At 35.3% G+C, this 22,915-nt stretch overlaps 1 protein-coding gene across 2 annotated transcripts in view; it reads right to left on the bottom strand.

The window, feature by feature from the left end:
• Positions 1 to 22,915, bottom strand: part of LOC113059349 (raftlin-like) — an 87,732-nt gene that overhangs the window by 1,628 nt on the left and 63,189 nt on the right. For both annotated transcript variants that reach the window (XM_026227794.1, XM_026227796.1), the window contains exons 6-9: positions 20,851 to 21,054; positions 13,008 to 13,123; positions 5,216 to 5,319; positions 667 to 742 (exon numbers count right to left, since the gene is read on the bottom strand). In XM_026227794.1, coding sequence (XP_026083579.1) covers positions 667 to 742; positions 5,216 to 5,319; positions 13,008 to 13,123; positions 20,851 to 21,054 — 500 coding nt within the window. The remainder of the gene's footprint in view (positions 1 to 666; positions 743 to 5,215; positions 5,320 to 13,007; positions 13,124 to 20,850; positions 21,055 to 22,915) is intronic.

Raw genomic sequence — 22,915 nt, 5'->3', positions numbered from 1 at the left:
CAGATCATTGTGATTTGTAAATGCTCAAAACCTGATTGTTGCTGTATTGCACTTATGAACATGAAATTATGCTTATATAAAAGCAGTTGTCACAAAGCTGTGGTGTCCTCGTGCAACCACAAGATGTGTGAGATGTATGTTAAAATTATATTTTTGGAAAAAGTTCATTTAGATTCTCACATCAGTTTGTTTATGAATACGAATTCACATATTGAATTATTACATATACAAGTGATGATGACATGTGTGACGGGTTGATTAAAGCTTAACACAGTTCATTTGCATGAACCTTTCTTCCCAAAAAATGTAAGGGGTAAATATCATCAGGAAAGCCAAACATGCAGTAACACCCACTATGCACACACTGGCTTTGGTTTTCTTTGAAGTGCTATGAGCTAAACCTTTGTTTAAATGATGCATTGTTCTCTTCAAGCGTCTTGTGCTTTCGCTCTATTTTATGTGGAGCTTTAAGGAAATGCCTCATGCACTGAACCCTGCAAAAACACTTGGTGTGTGACTTTAGCTGCTAACACAAACTACATAGATGTTTTTAGCCAAGAAGCAGACCGAATGAGAGGACTATGATATTAACTGTGTGTGTGTGTGTGTGTGTGTGTGTTTGACAGCAGTATGTCAGTAATGTGGCAGGAATAAGAGGTCATGTACCTTGGATTCCTTCTTCTTTCGAGGTAACACTGGTCTCTGGAGGAAAACGATCTGCTTGGTGGCCAAACTGCCATCACTGGATGAGAGAGAGGAAACAGTTCAGTTAGTGATCTAGGTATGATTATACTTCAATAATGATCAAACTGTTTGTCGTATGTCCAATCATCTTGAGCAGAAGTGCACAAACTGTTTTCTACAAAGGGCCAAAAATTGATAAAAAAAAACAAATGACACAAGTTGTATACTTGCACGGACACACACACACACACACACATATAAAGTTGGGTGAGTGTGTGTGTCTGTACTGGTATATATGGTTTATGATAGTTCATATGTGTGTAATGGCACAGGTACTACAATGTAAACATGGTTTATGAGGACACTTTCTGTGTCCCTATGAAACAAAAGGCGTAAATGGTGTTTTATGAAATTCAAAATTGCCAGTATTTTTCTGTGAGAGGTAGGTTGGTGTAGGGGCGATAGAAAATACAGTGTGTACAGTATAAAAACTATTACACCTATGGAGAGTCCCTGTAAACCAGAAATGCAAGTATGTGTGTGTGTATTAGAAATGAAGTTTATTGTATAATGGCATGTTTTCCCTTTTTTCACACCCCCAAAAGGGCACGGTGGGCCTTTTTTGGGGGGCATCTCTGATTTACACCAACTTTAAGTGACCAGCTAGTTTTCATTTGAGCATTTTTCAGAGCAGCCGCTCTGTATTGTTTAGAGTGTGTTTGGATATTCAGCATCTTATCTTGTATTTATATCTCCAATAATGCTGGATGGTGCACCCCCCCGCCCCCACTTGGAGATCTGTTTACATTTTTTAGCTGCGAGTGCAAGTGGGAACATCCGGCATTGAGAGGGATGAACAAAATATCCGTTTTGTGAAATCCTGTGATGACTATATCTCTCTTTCTAGCTGTCTTGTCATGGCTCTATCGCTAATATGTGTAGAGAAGGAAGTTTTACATCATCGAGCAAACATAGAGTGCTGTGAGTTGTGTGTGTTTGGTGTAAAACCTCATTTAAACAGTTCAGATAAGCAGTGTAATCTCCAGAGGAGATGTGTTACTAAACAGTCTCAATCTTGATCCCCCTTTCTCTTTATGATTCTGCTGCACATCTCTTACATCAAATGGGCCTCTGCATCTCTGGCATAAGCTGGCAATCAATACCAAATGTCTAATTTGCCCTGCTATTTATTTATTATTTTCACTTCCTATTTTCTTGCTTGTCAAGGAACTCGTTTATTTATTCAAGGGCTTCTTGCTTAAATCAAAGAGCTAAAACTGGATTCCTGCCTCAGTCCATTAAAATGTAAACGAGAGGCTGGTCGGTGAAATTACAGCTCTGTTCTTCAGTCTCGCCAGCATCCAAACTAGTCTGCGTCTCCACTTTATGGAGGACGACACACGCCACCTATAAAATCCCCATCATTAAGGGCTTAATTGAATGGTAACTTCAGCAATTTTGAATATAATGAATGTACAAGCCTTCTGTACGGCGTGATGCATAGCAATGAGAAGCCGCCCTGTGTGTGGAAATATAACCGATTACAAACAAACTCATCTGCATTCAGAAAAGTGTTTTGTGAATTACCTTGTTTGTTTGGGAAGACGATTACTGGAGGACTTTTAGTCATTTTCTAGAGATTACACTTACAAAGAGTGGATTCCTAGCTCATCAAGAGTTGAGCATGACAAGAAAAAATATATATTCAGTGTAGAAATTTCCATTACATTTATTATATTTACCCCCCCCCCCCCCCAAAAAAAAGTTTTTCTATGACAGTTTTTGCAGAAATCTTAAAGCAAAATAAATAATTATTTAATACTGCAACATAAATCAATTTCATTTTGCAGTAAGAAAAGAATTGCTTGCCTTCAAAATATTTGTGTCTGTAATATTTTTTTCTCTCATACTCACAAAGGCTGCATTTATTTGATCTAAAATGCAGTAAAATGAGAAATATCTGTTCCTTTTTGTAATATATTTTAAAATGTAATGTAATTTATAAATCTGAATTTTCAGCATAATTACTCCAGTGTTCAGTGTCACATGATTCTTCAGAAATCATTCTAATATCCTTATTTTTTTATTATTATTTTTTTTTATTATACTTTTATGGAAACCTTGATACATTTTATTTTATATGACAATTTTAAATGAAATCAAAATCTTTAACATAATAAATATATTTACTGTGACATTTGATTAATGCATACTTGCTGAATAAAAGTTTCTTAAACTTATACTTTTTAATGATACTGTACTTTTTAAAAATACTAGGTTGTTTGTTGTTTGCTTGTCATTGACTTTTGTTACCATGAATAATAAAACTGGATTTTCACCAACACTGGTATTCATAGTACTACGAGTTTTACCCATATATTACCATATTATATTTTGCCTTGCAGAAAAACAAGGCCAACCTTCTCAAAGACATTGAAAAGTGACGGTTCTGTAGCATCTAGGACAACGTTTTGATTAATTAGCCACATTGCTGCTCTTGTGTGTTGTGGTATTTTGTGAAAGTTTAAAATAGGCCTGTAATTAATCAGCAGGGACTTCAGGACGGATAGAAGAATGACGTGTGAGAGAAAGGCCAACGCAGGATTGGCCCAGTGCAGACGCTGGGTATGACAGATGAAGATTACATGGTGAACTTCAGTTCGACATCGCTGGAAGCTTCCACTCGCCATTACAGGAATCATCAGTTAGCTTGTATTGACATTCCATTACGGCGAGCAAACAGAGTTCTGCCCCATACTACTTGTGCCAGTCATTACATCTGACTCCACGAGGCCTGCAGAGCTCTTTATACCCCGAGGACTCTGTTGCGGTTTGAGATCAGGATGTACCATTACTCTAGATTGTACCATTGTTTTTTATGTTAGAAATGGCGCCCCATGAGGTGTTTACACAGAATCAATCGATGGCTTTATGTTTCCTACCTCTGAAGCCTGTTCACACTCAAAGGCTTTAAAACCTAGTCGTATTATTAGTTGCAATGGATTTTTTACTGCTGGATGCCCTAACATGATTGGTGAAATAAGCAGGTGGTCATAACACCAATCGAAGATGGTAGATCTTATATCAAATGAATATAATAATACATAATGGAATTATATATATATAATATACATAATTAACATAATTTAAAGGAATTATGTGCATTTATGTATGTGTGAGTATATACACCATTATTTTTATCCAGCTGTGAAAACACCATGTCAAAAAAAAAAAAAAAAACAGAATCACAGAGTTGGAAAAAGGATCACTCCCTTCTGTCAGTATTTTGCTGTAATTACAGCCTTTAGTCTGTTGGGATTTGTTTCTACTAACTTTGCACATCTAGACTTTGCAATATTTGCCCACTCTTCTTTGCAGAACTGCAAAAGTTTGGTTAAATGTGATGGTGAGTGTTTGTGGACTGCAGTCTTCAAGTCATTCCACAGACTGTTAGTAGGGTTTAAGTCTGGGCTCTGACTAGGCCATGCAGGGACATTCAGCTTTTTTCCTTCAATCACTGTGTGATCAGTTTTGCTGTGTGTTTTGGGTCTTTGTCATGTTGGGAAGGAAAACCTTCTTCCCATTGACAGCTTTCTGGCAAAGGGCAGATGATCTTCCTCAAGAATTTGACTGTATTTTGGCTCATCCATTCTTTCTTTTATCCTGACGAGTGCTCCAGTCCCTGCTGCAGAGAAACACCCCCATAACAGGAGTGGCTTTTTTCTGGCAGCTGCCCCATACAATCCACGAGAATTTGTGATGCTGTTGTCACATGCACACACAGTTCCTGTAGGCCCCTTGGTCGCCAGTTTCATTTTCTACTTCAGTTTCTTCTACAGGTACTTTATGAGAATACAGGGTTCACACAGATAGTGTTTTGGTTGTGAGACAGGTCAGTGGATTTTTTTTTTAAGTGCAAGGTCTAGAGACATGTTTTAGAAGCTTTGACATGTTGGTGTTTTAGTATATCTTTCACTTGGATGTTATAAGCTCCACTGAGTAAATATAGCTTGATAAAATAAAAACTGTGTCCGTCTTTATTTCAGGCTGCCACTAAAATTTCGAATATAAATAACGGCAATGCATAAAGCATCATATCAGGAACATGATTTTCATTGCATAAGACAAACCCACTTTAATTCCTTGTATATTTTCCATGCTTCATTTTTTCCCCTCTTAAATGCCCAGTGATCACTCGTGTTTTCTTTCATTGAAATGCATGGTTTTTGGTTTCTTTCTTGCTGTTTATTGCTGTCAATGAATATGAATTCTCATAGTGCTAGAAGACTAGCTGAACATACCACAAGTCTATGGTTGTACTGCAATTTGCATACTAATCCTAATCTTGTGTACTATATAGTACAAATAGTGAGATTTGGATTATTGTGTACCAAATCCTTGTATGTTGAAAACAGGATGCCAAGGGGGTCTGGATAGTGTATTATTATTTTTATAGACCTTTGCAGTTTTAGAAACTGTATGAACCTAGAAGTTAAATAAATAATAATGAATTTTAAGGCAATAACTTTACCTGTTGGTCTTGATGATGGGTGTAGGCAGCACACAAGTGAGTCTCCAGCCAAATGAAGCCAAAGACTGCAGCAGGGGAATATAGTCTGTCTTCACCTGTAAACCCTGAAAAGAAGAAAAAAAATGCTTTAAAGGGGGAAAAGTCACAATTAAATACAAACTATTGATTCGAGACCTGGTTTGGACTTTAAATGTTAGTCTTTAGGCGTATATTAAGACATTTAAAATGGTGACTCTGTTAAGATCCATTGCTCTTTTGTTCTTGTTATTTGTGTGGGCATTTGCTTTAATATAATTCAAATATCTGCAAGTTTTAAAAGGTTGAAAAACATATAACTTATACAACTTGTCGATATTTGGAAGTTTCATAATAAATGTGTCATATACTGAGGATGTGGGTTTAGCCTGATAGAAAACATATCCTAGTTATAGTTACCCATTCATTCACTATGGGTTAAATTAAGAAATGTAGTTTTCTAGGGGGATATAGTTGAAGCCTATAGTTGAAACTTGATTGGATCCCAGGGACTTGTTTGATTCAGTTTAAATAAATTCAGAGTGATAAAAAATAAGGTTTAATATCTGCTGTGGTTATAAAACAGATGTTGAAATAGAAGCTGTGTTGTATGAAGAGCTCATGAATATATTTCTGTGTGATTCAGGGAGCAGCGTTAATCAAACAGGGTTGTTTTGAGCAGTTAGGGGTTGTACTGTGGTTTCAAAGAGAAAGCTCGTACCCTCATTTCAGGAGGAGCACACAGGAAGTCAGTGCGGTTTAACGGCACCTGTCCTCAAAAGGAAACCATGTCGCGTGTCAGCCATGCACACACACTCATGATAACGCAAGACAGCTCTACATGATAATGCTTCACTTGCAATAATGTGCCACGAGTTTCGGCTCAGTCTCGCATGAATACACTATACAGTTAAACATGAGTCACTGTGGAAAGTTCAGAGTAGATAACAACATGATGACTTTGGAGCAGGCTTCTAAAGCAACAACTAAAACCATATTTAGAGGCTGTTTTAGAAAACTCTACATATGGATTAAAAAACAACAAACACAATCATTGGGTAAAACTAGGTAGATTGTTTTAAGTATTATTATGTATAATTGTTTATTGTTGAAACATTAAATAATTGTGTTAAATTGTTTTATAAAAATAAAAATATTTTGAAATAGCATTATACACTACTGGTCAGTAATTTGGGGTCAGTAATTTTTTTTCTTTCTTTTTTTAAATAAAATCAATACTTTTATTCAGCAAGGATGTGTTGAATTGATAAAAAGTGATAGTAAACAAAATATATTATTAGAATATATATATTATTAGATTTTTTTTTTTTGAATAAATTCAGTTTTTAACCTTTTATTGATCAAACATATTAGAGAGCAGAACTGTTTCCAACACTCATAATAAATCAGAATATTAGAATGATTTCTAAATGATCATGTGATTGACTGATGTTACATGTGACACTGAAGGCTGGAGGAATGATGCTGAAAATCCAGCTTTGCATCACAGGAATAAATTATTTTTTTAAGTATATTCAAATAGAAAACTATTTTTTTAAGTTGTAATAATATTTCACAATATTACTGTTTTTTCTGTATTTTTGATCAAATAAATGCAGGCTTGATGAGCAGAAGAAACTTCTTTCAAAAACATTAAAAACAGTAATGGCTCCAAACTTTTTTTTTTCCTCACAATGCATTGTGGGATTGCCTTCAGTAAGCAGAATGCACGTGATGCTGCCTTAAAGTCTGTCTACCTTTCAGAACAGCCTACACAAACACTGCCCACGTTGATGTTGGGCCGGAGCCAGAGCCAGAGTCTTAGTTCAGTCCTTTGAGGACGTTTCGTTTCAACACCCTTCCTAGTTATGAAGCCCTTTTGCCCAGATTGGATGACATTGCTGTGGGTCGTTTGTTGAGATCTCAGAGGCCTAGGTTTCTGTTGAAATGGTTTTTGGGTATTTGCGTTGGCCAAGACCACAGCAGCAGTCTTTAGGGACTCCAGATATGTGAGAAGAGGTTTTTGTTGGAAGCGGTCCCAGTAGTGGACCCTGTAAACAGCAACGCAGACTTAAAAGCGGAGGCGAATTGAGAAAATATTGTCTGTTTAATGGCTTTCCATTGCGGCAGGATTGTGTGAACATCTCGATGTTGTTGAAGTGCTACACTCTTTCAACATAGAGGTCAGTGAAATAGAGCAGAACCAAGACTACTCGAGTCGTAAAGTCAACACGAAAGTCAGCTCTGGAAATATGGTGCATTTCAGATTGAAGACAGATGATTGATGAGCAAAAACACGTTGGCAGAAATGTGATCATAATTGATTGGATTGTGAAAGAGAGAATGGAGTCAGGTGGTTTGATGAGGAGAATTAAAGGAAAGGAAGAGGGGATGTCATCCAGGATGAAAAAACATTTTAGAGGTACAGCAAATTTTAATGACAGATTATAAAGATTTCTTTTTTTTTTAACAATAAGATGTGTATTAAGATGTATGTATGTATATTAAGAATACAGATATGGTTAATTTTGATTTCTTGTTGATTTAAAAGCTTATGTGTGCAATTATTATTTATTTTTTTACAGAATTGTTATTTATTTATTTACTTATTTTTGACGTAATTTGTAGGTTGTAGTATTGTGTGCTTTCAAAAGTGACTTTGACTTGACCAGTGGTGTGAATTGTGGGCGGGACTGTTTACTGTTTGACCAACCAATAGAAAACATCGGGAGCATTTGTGTGTTCAAACTTTTCAGTCAAAGAAGCAGATTTCTGCTCAAAGACTTCCATTCTCAACAACTAAAAATAGCCTGGGCTTATTTTACACCTCTATCACACTTTTCCAGCCAGAGTCTACAGAATGCTGTATATGTCATGGATGTTTGGCTGCCACAATATATATATATATATATATATATATATATATATATATATATATATATATATATATATATATATATATATATATTTCCACACGGCCTGACAGCAACCGACTGTGTGCAGCATTAAAATCACACACATGTCATAAAGTTACCATGAACTCAGTTTACTGGAAAAATACTAATGAAAGATTTGAAAAGCAAGATTTTTTTCATTTCTGAGTCGTGTAGTTCAGCCACATTCACACAGACAAAGAAAAGTGTTCTTTGAAACGGCAGGTCGTGTGTTTTTCTCACCTCCACAGGAGCCATAAAGGTTACGTTGCCAAAGGATGTGTTTTAATGGTCTAGATATCACACTGATCCAGTGACTGCACTGACCTTTAAACTTTACCTTCTACTCTACATACTAAATATATAACACCTGAGAAAAAGGATATTGCTCAGAGGTTTCTCAGGCAACTTAATGGCATTTCATTGATGTTTCTCTTTTGATGCTTGTCTTATAGCTACTTGAACTGAATTTGAGCACTGTTTAAGACATTGCTGAGCTCTCTCATGAAACTCCAGAGTGTTTTTCTCATGCACAACACTGCACGGCTAAACTTCATTATTAGCATCATGATGCAACCACGTTATAATCGTATTTGAGCTCAAATTGGGTTTCTGGTAACTTTTAACAGTTAACTTAGTTAACTTATTCTACTTTGTTAGATCTCTCTCATCAACCCAACCCCCCCCCCCCCCACCCTTCCTGTTCTTTATAGTTGAATAAATCCAATTGAAGTAGCATAAGAAGCGCTTTCAAGAAAACGGATCCGGGTAAAAGTGATTAGAGTTCAGACTGTAGAGACGTCGGCGTGCTTCAAAACACGCAAGAAGAATCTGAGGCTGCTGTAGTTACGCAAGCGCTAGATAGACATGAATAATTTGAAAGGGAAAGATTTCTTGAAAGCTAGATGGGAAAACCATAACAAGATCGGACTAAATTTCACATTGCGTCTTTAGATGCCACAGGAAGGGGATTGGTTTTAGCAGTCGGTGGACTTGTTCCAGACGTCCCCAGGCCTCGGTCTGTCTGTGTTTACTCGCAGTCTTCCTGAAATAGGATGCACTGCGGTAACTGTTTTCATATCCATGTTAATCATTACAATTTCCTTTTTCTTTAGTGGCTAGACAATGTGCAGGACTCTTTATGCAGGTAAAGCGGTGTTTATACTTCACAAACAACATGATTATCACCACCTGTGTTTGCTAGGTCATTACAATGTCAGCATGACACGTCTGAAAAACACTGCAAAAACAGAAGTTAATCTATCCGTCTGTATGTGTGTGTGTCTGTATATATATAGATAAATTATTTTACAGAAACAACTAAATTACTTTTTTAATCGTTTTCATGCAAGGCTTTTCCATGTTAGAGTAAAACAGGCAATTCAGTTTTGTCCTTTAAATAATATAATTGCGCTAGATTTCTTTAAATTTAACTTTACAGCTTATATTGGGACTTTATAGCCTGGTTTCACAGTCAGGATTAAGACTAAGCCAGGTTCAGGCCATAGTTCAATGAAGACATTGAACATTAAAGTGTCTTTTATAAAATCAAAATATTACTGGTGTGCATCTTGAGAAAAAACAATGCCACTGATATGTTTTAGGAAATGTCAGTGCAAGTTTCCTTCAGTTAAAACGGCTCAGACGTGCATTTTGTTCTGGGACTAAGCCTTGTCTGTGAAACCAGGAGGATATCTTTCAGCTGTGCCTTTGTCTCTCATAACTGTGACTGAACTTTATTTCACCATTACGTTTTTACTTTATAGATGTCTATGTAATTGTTAATATCAATATTAACAATACAGATAGATTTTAAAATATAGTTTATTTCTTGTAATGTTTTACTTGATTTCTCACAGCTCTGACTGTCTTTTCTTTTTAGGTGTTTTTGAGGCAATTACATTTTTTTATGCAAGGCACATAGTTTCCATCTAAAGGGTAAGATAGGTAATTTATTTCTGTACTTTAAAATACATAAATACACTATATTTTCTGCATTTTTAACTGTATATATAACAATTTTTAATTGTTATAATTTTATAGATATATAAAATAATTTTAATTTCAGTTGAACATTGACTTCTCTTAACTATGACTGTATTATTTTAACTTTAATTTACCATTATACTTTTTTTTTTTTTTTTACTTTTTAGGCATTATATAGAAAATATATAAATGTATTTCTCATCATTTTGAATTCATAACTCACTCTTGTGACTATATCTTTCAGTTGCACCTTTATCTCTCATAACTGTGACTGAGTTTCTTATTTTAAACTTTATCATCATTACCTGTTTTAGTTCATAGTCATCCAGTGCTGTGGACTTCACTGCAGTTTTCTCTCCTCTTAACAACGCAGTCTTACATACGGGAGCTCACTGCGACTGTGATAAAAGGCTGTTAAGGCAATTTCTTTCTCAGTGGATCAAAACTAATAAGTGTTGCTGTGAGTAATTCTTCAAGGATTATTCCTCAAGGAAATGTAAAATGGAAAACTGTTTTTTGTGGTTGTGTTCCAGGGACTGAGTGCCCTCATTGCGTTACACGTCCAAGGTTACTCTGCCTATTGATTTTCCTTTGCCACAAGAATCAGAGATCGAGTCCTCGCTCAATTTGACTCGTATTGAACAAACATGGCTCAGTAACTCTGTACAAGTGCTTTCTGGATTTATGCATGCATTTAAACATTTCCATATTATTTATAGGTGTAATAAATGATGATATTAATAAATATTTATTTATAAAAAATTATTAAAATGTATTTATTTAGCTCTTTATATTTTATACATTAAAATACATATATACAAATAAAAACATTTTACATTTTAAACACACAATATATAAAAATTAAGTAAATAGGCACATTTAAAAATAATGTATATTAACTAACAATTTATTATGCAACTAAAAAACAAATATACACAAACATTATATTATGTGGAAATAATATAAAAAAATGTATTTTTTAACTAACTACTAATTAATTTACCAACTAGATGATATATAATATAATACTAATTTATATAATATTAAAATAAATAAGAATATTCACATTTTGTATTATTAAACACAATTAGTGTGTGTGTGTGTGTATATATATATATATATATATATATTGTGGGATATTGCAACTGTAATTTTTAATTTCAACAACTAAACTATTCATATATTGAATATCATCATAATAAATGATTATTTGTTGCGCTACATTAAAAAGGCATTTCTCAGAATACCATCATTGAGTGAATGAGTAATGTGCATTGATTTTCTGATGCTATTATAGAAACATGATTCACGAGACATTTGAAATAAACATGCAGGCTCATTGAAGACAGAAATATCACTGACAGAAAATGAGACAGTGATTGATGGGCTGACGGCAGACAGTGAGTCAGACTGCAGCTGAACATATCAATTCAAAACGTCTTACTACATTCGTGAAAATACCCTTCTGTCAGATTAATCTATATGATACTGATGCCTGGCATATACATCACCCTTACACAATTTTACTACTGAATACAACTCATGAAATCTTGAATTAGAGTCGTGTTGAATGCTGGGAGATGTCGAGCAGATTTAGATTTGAATGCAGGCCGTCGACCGAGCAGCACTGAATAATGCTGAGCAGAAACAGCGTGTCCTTACCCTCAGCTACAGATCCACCGTCACGGCTGAGAGCGAGTGAGAGCTGCAGGATTATAAAATAAAGCTCAAAACTCGATTATGCTGATAGCATCAGTACACAGTGTTAAATAACACAACACTGTCCGGTGTACGTGCTCCTCACACACACACACACACACACACACCCAGCCCAAGAAAGCCAGAGCGAGACCAACTTGAGAAGAATCAATGGCAAACTGGCACAATATCTGATTTCAACGAGCATGGTTAAGACTCTCTGAGCAGCAGGGCACATTACCGTCACTCAAACGGGATGTTCGGAAGAAAAATGGGGTGTCCTGCTTCTTTGTGTAATTCATGCTGCACTTCTAGTTATTTTCCCCCCCAGTTTTGCCTAATTGAATGGTTTTAAGTAGATTGTGCAAATAATTTAAGGAATAGTTCAACTAAAAATGTACCCACCCTCAGGCCATGGAAGATGAAGATGAGGTTGTCCAGAGTTTCTCACTTGCTCACCAAAGGATCTTCTCCGTTTCCTCTTAAAACACTTTCTTAAGTGCTATTAGAAAACCACCCGAGAGCTGTTTTGGACTGTTTTTGCTTATAAACGATGCTTGATCTTGGCGTATTCTTTTCCTGGTTCAGACAAGACGATGTTTTCACTGGAGAAAGTAATGTTTTTGCTCTTATTTTAGCCAGATTAAACAGATTTAAATGAAAACATCTTAATGGAATTAGCATTTTTTTTTTCTTGCAAACAACCAATTTTTCACTTCATATGATGTTAACTGATGGATTGGAGTGGTGTGGATTACTTGTGGATCAATGTGATGTTTTTTTCAGCTGTTTTGGACTCTCATTTTGACGGCACCCATTCACTGCAGAGCATCCTTTTGTGAGCACAGGTAAAGCTACATTTCTCCAAATCTGTTCTGGTCAAGAAACAGACTCATCTACATCTTGGATGGCTTGAGGGTGAGTACATTTTCAGCAAATGTAATAAATTCTAATACATTTCACCAATAATTACAATGAAACAGCAAGTAATGCATTGAAAAAAACAACATTTTGAAGTAGAAAGACTGAAATGGTATTTTCTTGCAAAACATATGCCAATAACCTTATACTTTGAATAATATATATATATTTACAATTTAAATATGACTATAGCACTGTGAGGAACAGAATGCAAATGTGTTTGTTTGAGTGAAACTCACATGAATGATTGTCCATTGTTCCACCACTATAGCGTCGTACGCAGCAGCCGCATTGGTGTCGCTCTCTATTCCTTCCTGGAACACGAACACACTGTCCACAGTTTTGATGAGAACATCTGCACAGAATACAGGAGAAATCAGGCAGTGTTCTGGGTTTAATACGGTGGGTATAGAAAGTCAGGTGGGTCCAGTGTTGTTTGGAAAGATCTTCTGTTGTGTTGCCCAGAAGAAGGAACAAGTGTTGTTATTGTTGACTAAAGCTAAAAAAATTTTTTTCAATTAAACTAAAGCTGACATAATACATAAACGTTAGTTGAAAACCTTAAACAATAGAAACAATTAGCATTACCTAAAATCAGTTTAAGTACTGTATTTACTAAAACGGAAATAAATATACATTAGCTAAATGTAGGAAAGCACAGAAAGAAAAGGGACATTAACTACAGCGGGAATTCTTGGTGATCAAAATATAACTAGAAAGAGAGTGTGTGCGGATGAGGAATTCATTTGAAGTATTTCAAAGAAAAGAAAGAGTGACAGCAACAAGACAGAGACTAATGAATGACCGGCCTAATTAGCCAGCACATCCATGAGGAACATTTCTGGTGACATAAATAAAGCCCTTTCAAATGTAAGAGCCGCACACATTTTAATGGCCTGATGTCACTGCCGCCCCATGCGCTTCCTGCGTTTGGCCCTATTTTAGAGTGATCTTTATATATGGGTGAATAATAAGCTGTGCTGAGTATTGAAGACGAGCACAGGGGCGTCTGGGAGCCGTGTTATTTCTGCTCAGTGTTTTCTCATGGCCCGAGAGCTTCCTTATTACCCTTCCTCCATTTACACAGTAATACTGTTTGTGCTGCCCCTGCCTGCTCTGGGAGACACTCCAGATTACATTATAGGAGGGCTGAGGGATGAGCGACCGTGGGCCGGCCCCTGGCGGGAACCGATGCAAAGGGGTTTTTCTCGAGAAAAGGAGGGGGACCGGTGTCTGTCGCCTGCATCCTTCCATCAAAAAAAGAAAAGAAAACCTATTTAAGACTGAACTTACTCAACTGAAGGCATCTCATCGGGCTTTCAAACACGGCCATTGTTCTGGCCACCGTGCATCAGACGTTCCCACTTGGGATCGTAATTGGAAAAGTCCACTCGGGAGACTCCACCCGTCTGGACGGACAGCGATGTCTCAGGTGAGCAAGTCTGACAGGGCGCTCTTTTCTACAGACGTGCCAAATGTCGGCTCAATAAGCTGTCGGCCCCGCGAGAAGCCCGTTTATGGAGATTGACGGGAGAGAGATTGTCCGTTTGATGGAGCGAGACGGCTGGAATATGTGGAGTTAGTCTGGCCAGGACCTGGTGACTGATAGTGTTCAGGTTTAAGTATGTGCCAGCGAGTGCTGCTGATGCTCAAGACAGCTTATGTATATTTTACAACATGGGGCCGAGACAGATAAAGGATGGAGGATGTGAACATATTAAATGTCAATCAGTTGAGCAGACAGACTGCTTCAGTAAAGGTCTCTGTGCTGACATTGATGTAAAAGCTTTGTTATTAAAGGTTAGATTACTGTATCACCTATCAGCACCAAACAAACACCCAAAACCAATGATGAACTAACATTCTATCTATCTATCGTTTCATCTATTATTATGTCATTCTGTTTCTCTGTATATCTCTCCATCTGCCTGTCTGTCAGTCTGTCATTCTCTTTCGATCGTTTTATCTGTCATTCTTTCTATCATTTTATCTATTGTTCTATCTATATTTCTATTGTTTTATCATTTATTATCTATTCTATTTGTTCTATTGTTTATATTTCTATCTATCTATCTATCTATCTATCTATCTATCTATCTATCTATCTATCTATCTATCTATCTATCTATCTATCTGTCTGTCTGTCTGTCTGTCTGTCTGTCTGTCTGTCTGTCTGTCTGTCCGTCCGTCCGTCCGTCCGTCCGTCCGTCCGTCCGTCCGTCCGTCCGTCCGTCCATCGTTCTTTCCATCCATCCATCCATCCATCCATCCATCCATCCATCCATCCATCCATCTGTCCGTCCATCTATTGTTAATTCCATCCATCCATCCATTCATCCTTCCATCCATCCATCCGTCCATCCACCCATCCGTCCATCCGTCTGTCCATCTGTCGATCCGTCTGTATGTCTGTCTGTCCATCCATTTTTCATTCCATCCATCCATCCATCCGACTGTCCATCCATCCATCCATCCATCCATCCATCCATTTTTCATTCCATCCCTCCATCCGTCCGTCCATCCATCCATTTTTCATTCCATCCATCCATCCATCCGTCCGTCCATCCATTGTTTGTTCCATCCATCCATCCATAAATCTGAATTCTACTTTCTTTCATTCTAAACCTAAATTGGAATTTCAAAAGCATTCTTAATTCAATTTTGAATGGCACTAATGTTTAGTACAAGACTGAAAACCGGAGTGACATCTGTATTTGTCTGCAGTGTGAATGAACTCCATAAGTACAAGTACTGTGTATTAAGAAACTAAATAAGATCAATTTGGATTTCACGTTGATTTTACACCTTCAAAACTGACACTGTTCACTGTAATGTCGTGAATAGGTGTGTCTGTCAGTCTCTCTCCTTCATGGACCTGTTCTAATGGTTCTATTCATACTTTGATTCTTTTGTGCATCAGGAAAATGACAGTGGAGGTATCGCCAAAATCCCTTTCATAGTGAGATAATACCTTATTGGAAATTCATATGCTGAATAATATCTGTGCCTTCGTGCATCTGAATATAGGCAGAGCAGCATGAATAGTCAGGCGCATGAATGTGTCGCAGCTGTTGGGGCATGTTCTCTTCTGAGGAGAGGGAAATTTGCACCGGAGCAAAAGTCAGACAAAAGAAACCTCAGTCAATATCGTTTGCATCTATTCAGTGGGAGCTACACCTGGAACGGCGATGAGCCTGTGGCCCACCGTGTTGCTCTCCTGTGGATCATATGAACCTTTAATTGCTGAATCACAACAGTGGCGTTGAGCTGAGAGCATAGAGATTTGCAAATTCAATCCTGGGCTGATGGGCGGCACTCACACGGGCTTCCATTGACGCCACACCCATCGCATTAAAACCTGATTCCTGCCTCCTGTTCTCACCATGGAAACTCATCTCTAAGGATGAGAGAGGTGAAAGGAAAGCTTCCTTATAAAGAACATTCTCCTGGACAACTTCAGTGTCACTGAAGCAAAGCTAGACGGGGGCACAGGCGAGGTGCACAAGTAAATCAGTGGAGCAGAACGCCTCGCCAACAGCATCGACAAAGAGCAGAATCTATCAAGAGACTTTAAGCTGCCACAAAAGCCCCATCCACCCCAGGACCGGTGGATAAACTCATATCAAAGCCACCTGGAGGACAGTTTCTGAAGATGGAGGAAGAGGAGGCCGTGCCACCACTGATCTCCTGAGACTATCAGTTTGATTTTCTATCAAATAGCATGACAGATCTCAGAAACCCCATCAAGAACTTGTCCAGGTCATTTTCACCTCAAAAACTTTTTTCAACAACATCATGCCTAGAATATTTCAGGATCATTAAGTATTTTACATTTGATAAATATTCATGACAAATAAAAATACTCATTGCCATACCAAAAAAAAAAAAAAAACCCAACAACAACATTTATGTTTTTATGTATAATATATATATATATATATTAAGGCCGGGACTCGATTAAAAAAAATAATCTAATTAATTAGAGGCTTTGTAATTAATTAATCGAAATTAATCGCATTTTAATCGCAGATAAATATTTGACCTGAGAACAGTGAGAAGTAATTTTTTTTTCACATGGATTTATAGTATACATTGAATAATGACCAAATACATAAGCTTAAGCAACAAAATATTGTTTATTTTTGTTCAACCAAGTCAAGCAGACCAGTGCAATTTTTGCCATGAAGTGTAGCAATAGCATATTTAGAAACAATTTAGAAATAGTACATTTCAGAAATTCAGGAAGCTTATAGGTGCTGGAACCTTCTGTAAAGTGTTTTTTTTAAGTAAAACACAATACTGTCAATTACATTCAGAACATTGGAAACACTGACTATTAGAAAACATCTCTCTGTTGCTTCAGAGGCCATAACATACTAAGTCCAACTCTCAATAACCTTGGCCAAAACAATAAAGAGTTCAACATAAACTGTTGCACCAACAAAATAATACATAGTTCAACATAAAGTGTAAAGTCCACGCTAGCTGCTATATGTTTTGCGTTGAGGTGATACTCTTGGCTCGATGTGCTGCAGTGATATGTGAACGCTAGTTGGTGCTTCACTATAATCGGTCCGCCGAAACTCATCCAGTGAGAAACGTTCCGCGGTGCAAAAATAAGTTATTAAAAATGCGGGAATTTTTTTTCTGTAATTAATTAATATTAGTTAACGCGTAATTTTTTTGTGTAATTAATTAATCTCAATTAACGCGTTAAAGTTCCGGCCCTAATATATATATATATATATATATATATATATATATATATATATATATATATATATATATATATATATATATATATATATATATATATATATATATATATATCAAATGATTTATTTTGGTTAGTTGCAACATTTCTAATTTAAACAAATAAATAAAATAAAATAAATTAAATTAAAATGAATAAAAACAAAACACACACACACACACACACACACAGTATATATAATGCAATTTATTTGAGCAATTTAAAATATTATTGAACTAATAAAAATTTATCTCTTGGTGTGTGTGTGTATGTGTGTGTATATATATGCATGTATGTATGTATGTATGTATATATATATATATATATGTGTATATATATGTGTGTGTGTATATAATTAAAAAAAGTATAATATTATTGAACTAAAAGAAATGGTAATTTGCTGGAGAAATTAGCTTAATAGTCATGAAATCATGACAATTAAAAAAATCTTTACAGTCTTAAAATCAGCTTAATTATTTTCGTGCACAATTTGATTGCTGTGAATACACTGTGAATTGTTACGGTTCATGCCATGGTTTGTGGCATGAATATGAATGATACCTTTTGTGCAGCATGCTATTTTTTTTTTATGATTTAGATTTTTTTTTGATGGACAGTGACCAGCCAGAACAATCTACCATCAAGGCCGTGAGATTTGCCACCACTCACATTTATTATTATTATTATTATTTCCTGTTGATTTTGAGGTGAAACGTGACCTTGCCATGTTTTGGAGAGATTCTCCCAGAGAATCTGTCTGGGATGGGGTTGTGTTATCTGTGTGTGCATCCTTCCTCACACATCACGGACACGTTGATGTTTACAGCGAGAAGACACTGTGGGAGTGCATCACCATGGAGTTCTCATTATGTATTCGCAGGCCAGATTCAAAGAGGAGCTAAATTTGGAGAGATCTGGCCCATGTGCTCACAGGCCTGATAATGAATGCGTCTCCAGCCTTTCATGTAATCAGACACTTATGAAAAGTCTACATGCTGCTGTTGCTTTGATATCACATTGTTCCCGGTCTCCACGGGGCTCTGCCAGCACCTCGCCGTCCTCCTGCTTTAACACGGCCTTCACTTCCTGTTGTTTTTCTTTGCACGTGTGGTTGACATGAACACCATCATTTGTCTCGACTCATGAAACATATTGTGTTCTACTTTACATATTTATTTAGTGACACTTAGTAAGGTTATGTATTCCACTTTTTATTTACATTTTCAGTCATATTTGCTAATAAAAAAAAAAACAAACATTTTAATCAAGTCAATTTTGTATTTTCTATACCATTAATTTATTTAGTGTACCCTTTTTTACCTTTTTTGCAAAAAGTCTTTAATATATTTATACATTATTTTCTTTATGCTTGATTTAATAGTTTTATATATTGTGTTCAACTCTATTTTTTATTTAGATAAGGTTATGTATTCCACTTTTTATTTGACACTTTTTTTTAAGTCATGTTTGCATTTTTTATTATGGTCTATTATTTATATAAAGTCAATTTTGTCATATAGGATAGGCATTTGTATAGTCAGTTATTTTTCTTTATGTCTTTATGTATACATTTTTTTTATGTTTATTCATTTAATTCATTACATTTTTAAATCTATTTATTAGTGGTCTTTGCAAAGTCAAGCATCAGTATTACTTTTGCTTATAGCCGCAGTTAGTTTGCTCAGTATTACAGCTCATTGCTTGTCCTGCATTTAAATTCAATTCAGTTAAATTCAATTCAATTCAAATTTATTTGTATAGCTCTTTTTACGATAATTCATTGCAAAGCAACTTCACAGAAAATTACATATCTACAATATTTAGTAGACAGTGGTGACTGTCAGTTAATTTACATATGGCAGAAATGTACAGAAAAATCAATTAAAGGCATAATCAAACGTAAAAGATGTAATTTGTCTTACAGATATAAATAATGCCTCAAATAATATTGTTTGCTAAATAGATGTTAGCTTTTACTTTTCTAAGCTATTGGACTTGTGATTTTTGCCTGGTTAGAGATAAAACAGGCAATTAGCATCAACTGATGCCATATCTAGAGGTCAGAAATATTGACTTTTCACCTGTATGCAACCACCAGAACACCACAGCGTTGTGGCATTGAGTTTTTTCATGGGCCAATACCACTCTTATTTTACTCAGAAAATGTAAAAATCAAATACATTTCTGTTTTTGCTCAATAATTACCTCAGGACGACTTCCCTCAGAATTGCACAGAACTTGGCAAGGGTTTACTGACTGTACAGGGGAGTCATTAAAGAATATTAATTAACTAATAAGAGGCTTGGGTTTTGCATCATTGCTGCCACTGCACACATTGTTCTGCCACATCATTACCACTTGAAGACCCAGAAAGCTCTAAATGATGACAAATACCCTCTTTTCCCCATGTCTCCGATGTTATAACCCAGCCACAAAACAGCTTATATTCAGTTAACCATCGAGAAACAAAGTGAAATCCAAAGCACCGGTGCATTTCCCTCACTGCTAGAAGATCCACAGTCCAGATCTCTTTCAGTGCACTCAAGTGAGCAAAACCCAAGTTATTTTAATAGCAAGATTAATTCATGAGTCAGAAAATAAAATAAAGCACACTAGTGTAATATCAAACTAATCAATTATCCAAAAAAAATAATAAAATAAAATAAAGTATATATATATATATATATATATATATATATATATATATATATATATATATATATATATATATATATATATATATATTTATTTATTTGTTTTTATTTAATTTGTTATTACTATTATTGTTATTATAATTATTTAGCTATCACCATATAATGTTCAGAATTGTATTTTATTTTATATTTTTGTAATAATTTATTTATTTATTTAGTAATGCAAAAAAAAATTTTTTTTCATTTATATATTTAGTAGCTTTTGTGTTTTTGTATATCCCATTTTGGAATTTATTTTTTAATTTACTGTACTCCATATTTTAATATATTTAATCCTGTATTACACTTTACAAAAAATGGTAATACAATTCTTACAGTTTTTGGACACCACACCATGCATGCAGTATTCAGAATTTTATTTTATACATTACATTATCATTATTATTAATGTATTAAGTCATGCATTCATTTTTTTCATATTTATATATATATACACATATCAAATCTTATATGATCAAAGTGGACCATGCTTTATGTCAGAGTTTTGGTTTAGTAGTTGTATCAAAAGCTAACTCATCACTGAATCATGGTATCATCTTAGTACTCTTATAATACGCCACTCTGAACAAATGTAAATGTCTGGTTGTTTGAGTTTCAGGAGTAGCTGTAACTCACCGTTGTCTCTGGTCAGCTGAAAGAATCCGTCCACTAGTAACGCTCCGTTGTTGAAGTGTTGAGTCATGTGATCGAGCCAGTTGGCCTCCACAGTACAGATGCCCTCGCCCTGCGGCTGAACTCGAAGAGGCACTTTAACTGTGTAGTACTTCAGCTGACCCTCACGCCGACCCGGGTAGTTAAACAAACCAAAGAGCTCGGCTCCTGTCATGTCAATGGAAATATTCTTAAAATCAGACACAGTTTAAAGGCAGAGGAAGATTTAATGAACATGATTTTGGAACAGGTATCAACAATAATGACACAATATTTTTTATGAATTTGTATATTTTTTAATCTCTATTATTTTTACATACTTTATATATAAATATTAATAGAGAGATATATTATATATATATATATATATATATATATATATATATATATATATATATATATATATATATATATATATATATATATATATATATATATAAATAATTACTTACTTAATTACTTGTGAAAATAACAAAAGTAAATGGTACTAAATAGTTTTTTAGTTATAAAGCATTAAAACTTGTAAAATTATTAATACAAATTAAAATATGATAGTTTCTTAAATATACATAAATTCTTAAAATCAGACATATTTTAAAGGCAGGGTAAGTTTTAACGCACATCATATTCAATATATATGATATATATGATATTTGTGTGTGTGTGTGTGTGACCCTGGAGCAGAAAATTTGTCTTAGGTCTCTGGGGTACATTTTTATATAAAAAAAAAAACATTGTTTGGGTCAAAATTTTCTATTTTTCTTTTAAGCCAAACACCATTAGGATATTAATTTAAGATCAAGTTCCATTAAGATATTTTGTACATTTCCTACTGTAAATATATCCAAATTAATTTTTGATTAGTACCATGCTTTAATTAGAATTCATTTGGACAACTTTAAATGTGATTTTCACATTTTTTTCAACCCTCAGATTCCAGATTTCAAATAGTTTTCTGATCCTAATAAACCGTACATCAATGGAAAGATTATTCATTCAGCTTTCAGATTATTTATAAATCTCAATTTCTAAAAATTGACACTGGATTTTGTGGTCCAGGGTCACACACACATACAGTACACACACACACACACACACACACATACACACACACACACACACACATACACATACATACATATATATATACACATACATACATCCATACATACATATATGTATGTATATTATAAAATACTGATTAATACTAAAAATTACATATTAATTGAATTTAGTGGTCCATGGGCCAGTATTCATTCTGAGGCAGGGACTAAACCCGTACTAACCATCATAACACAAACTCTCACTGCTCTTGTCAGGAAGCTTATTAGGTTTATTGCTCTCTAACATCGCTGTGGTCCTTCACATTTAATTAATTAGCTTGTAGATGGGCTTAACAACTAATTAGCTGATGTCCTGGTCTGGCTCAGGTGAGTAATGAAGGAAATTAGGTGATGTAGTGGCAATCTGAACAAGTATTCAGGATCATGGTTTGTCATTAGACCGACCCCACACCTGAGAGAACTGACCATCCGTTCTTCTCAATGACATTACGTTTGGCTGGAAAACAAAACACTATTTGCATCTGCCACAAAGAGAAAGAGAGCAGACCTAATGGATTACGGTAGTTTAAGATGAATTTGTTTCTATGCCCGGCTTCACTCAGTTAATCCTCCCTAGTTTCAGACCTATATTACAACTAATGGGAAATTGACCAAAAAGATAAATATGGATGCACTTTTGCTCTGGCAGCAATCATTTAGATTGCAGCTGACTGCATTAAGTCATTAACCGCCTCTGACAGGACCACGAAAAGCCAATGAGAGAGAGAGAGAGAGAGAGAGAGAGAGAGAGAGAGAGAGAGAGAGAGAGAGAGAGAGAGAGAGAGAGAGAGAGAGAGAGAGATCTGAATGGCTTTCAGAGCCGCATGCATTTACAACACAAATCTCAGCAAGAATGAATCATTAATTGTTGTTTCACTTCAACTCTGGTACAACAGGTACTTCCTATAAACCCATGTCCTGTAATG

Source organism: Carassius auratus, chromosome 41, assembly GCF_003368295.1.
Source record: "Carassius auratus strain Wakin chromosome 41, ASM336829v1, whole genome shotgun sequence".
Lineage (NCBI taxonomy): Eukaryota > Metazoa > Chordata > Actinopteri > Cypriniformes > Cyprinidae > Carassius > Carassius auratus.
The sequence above is the reverse complement of the archived record's forward strand: the minus strand, read 5'-3'. Positions and strand labels throughout refer to the sequence as shown.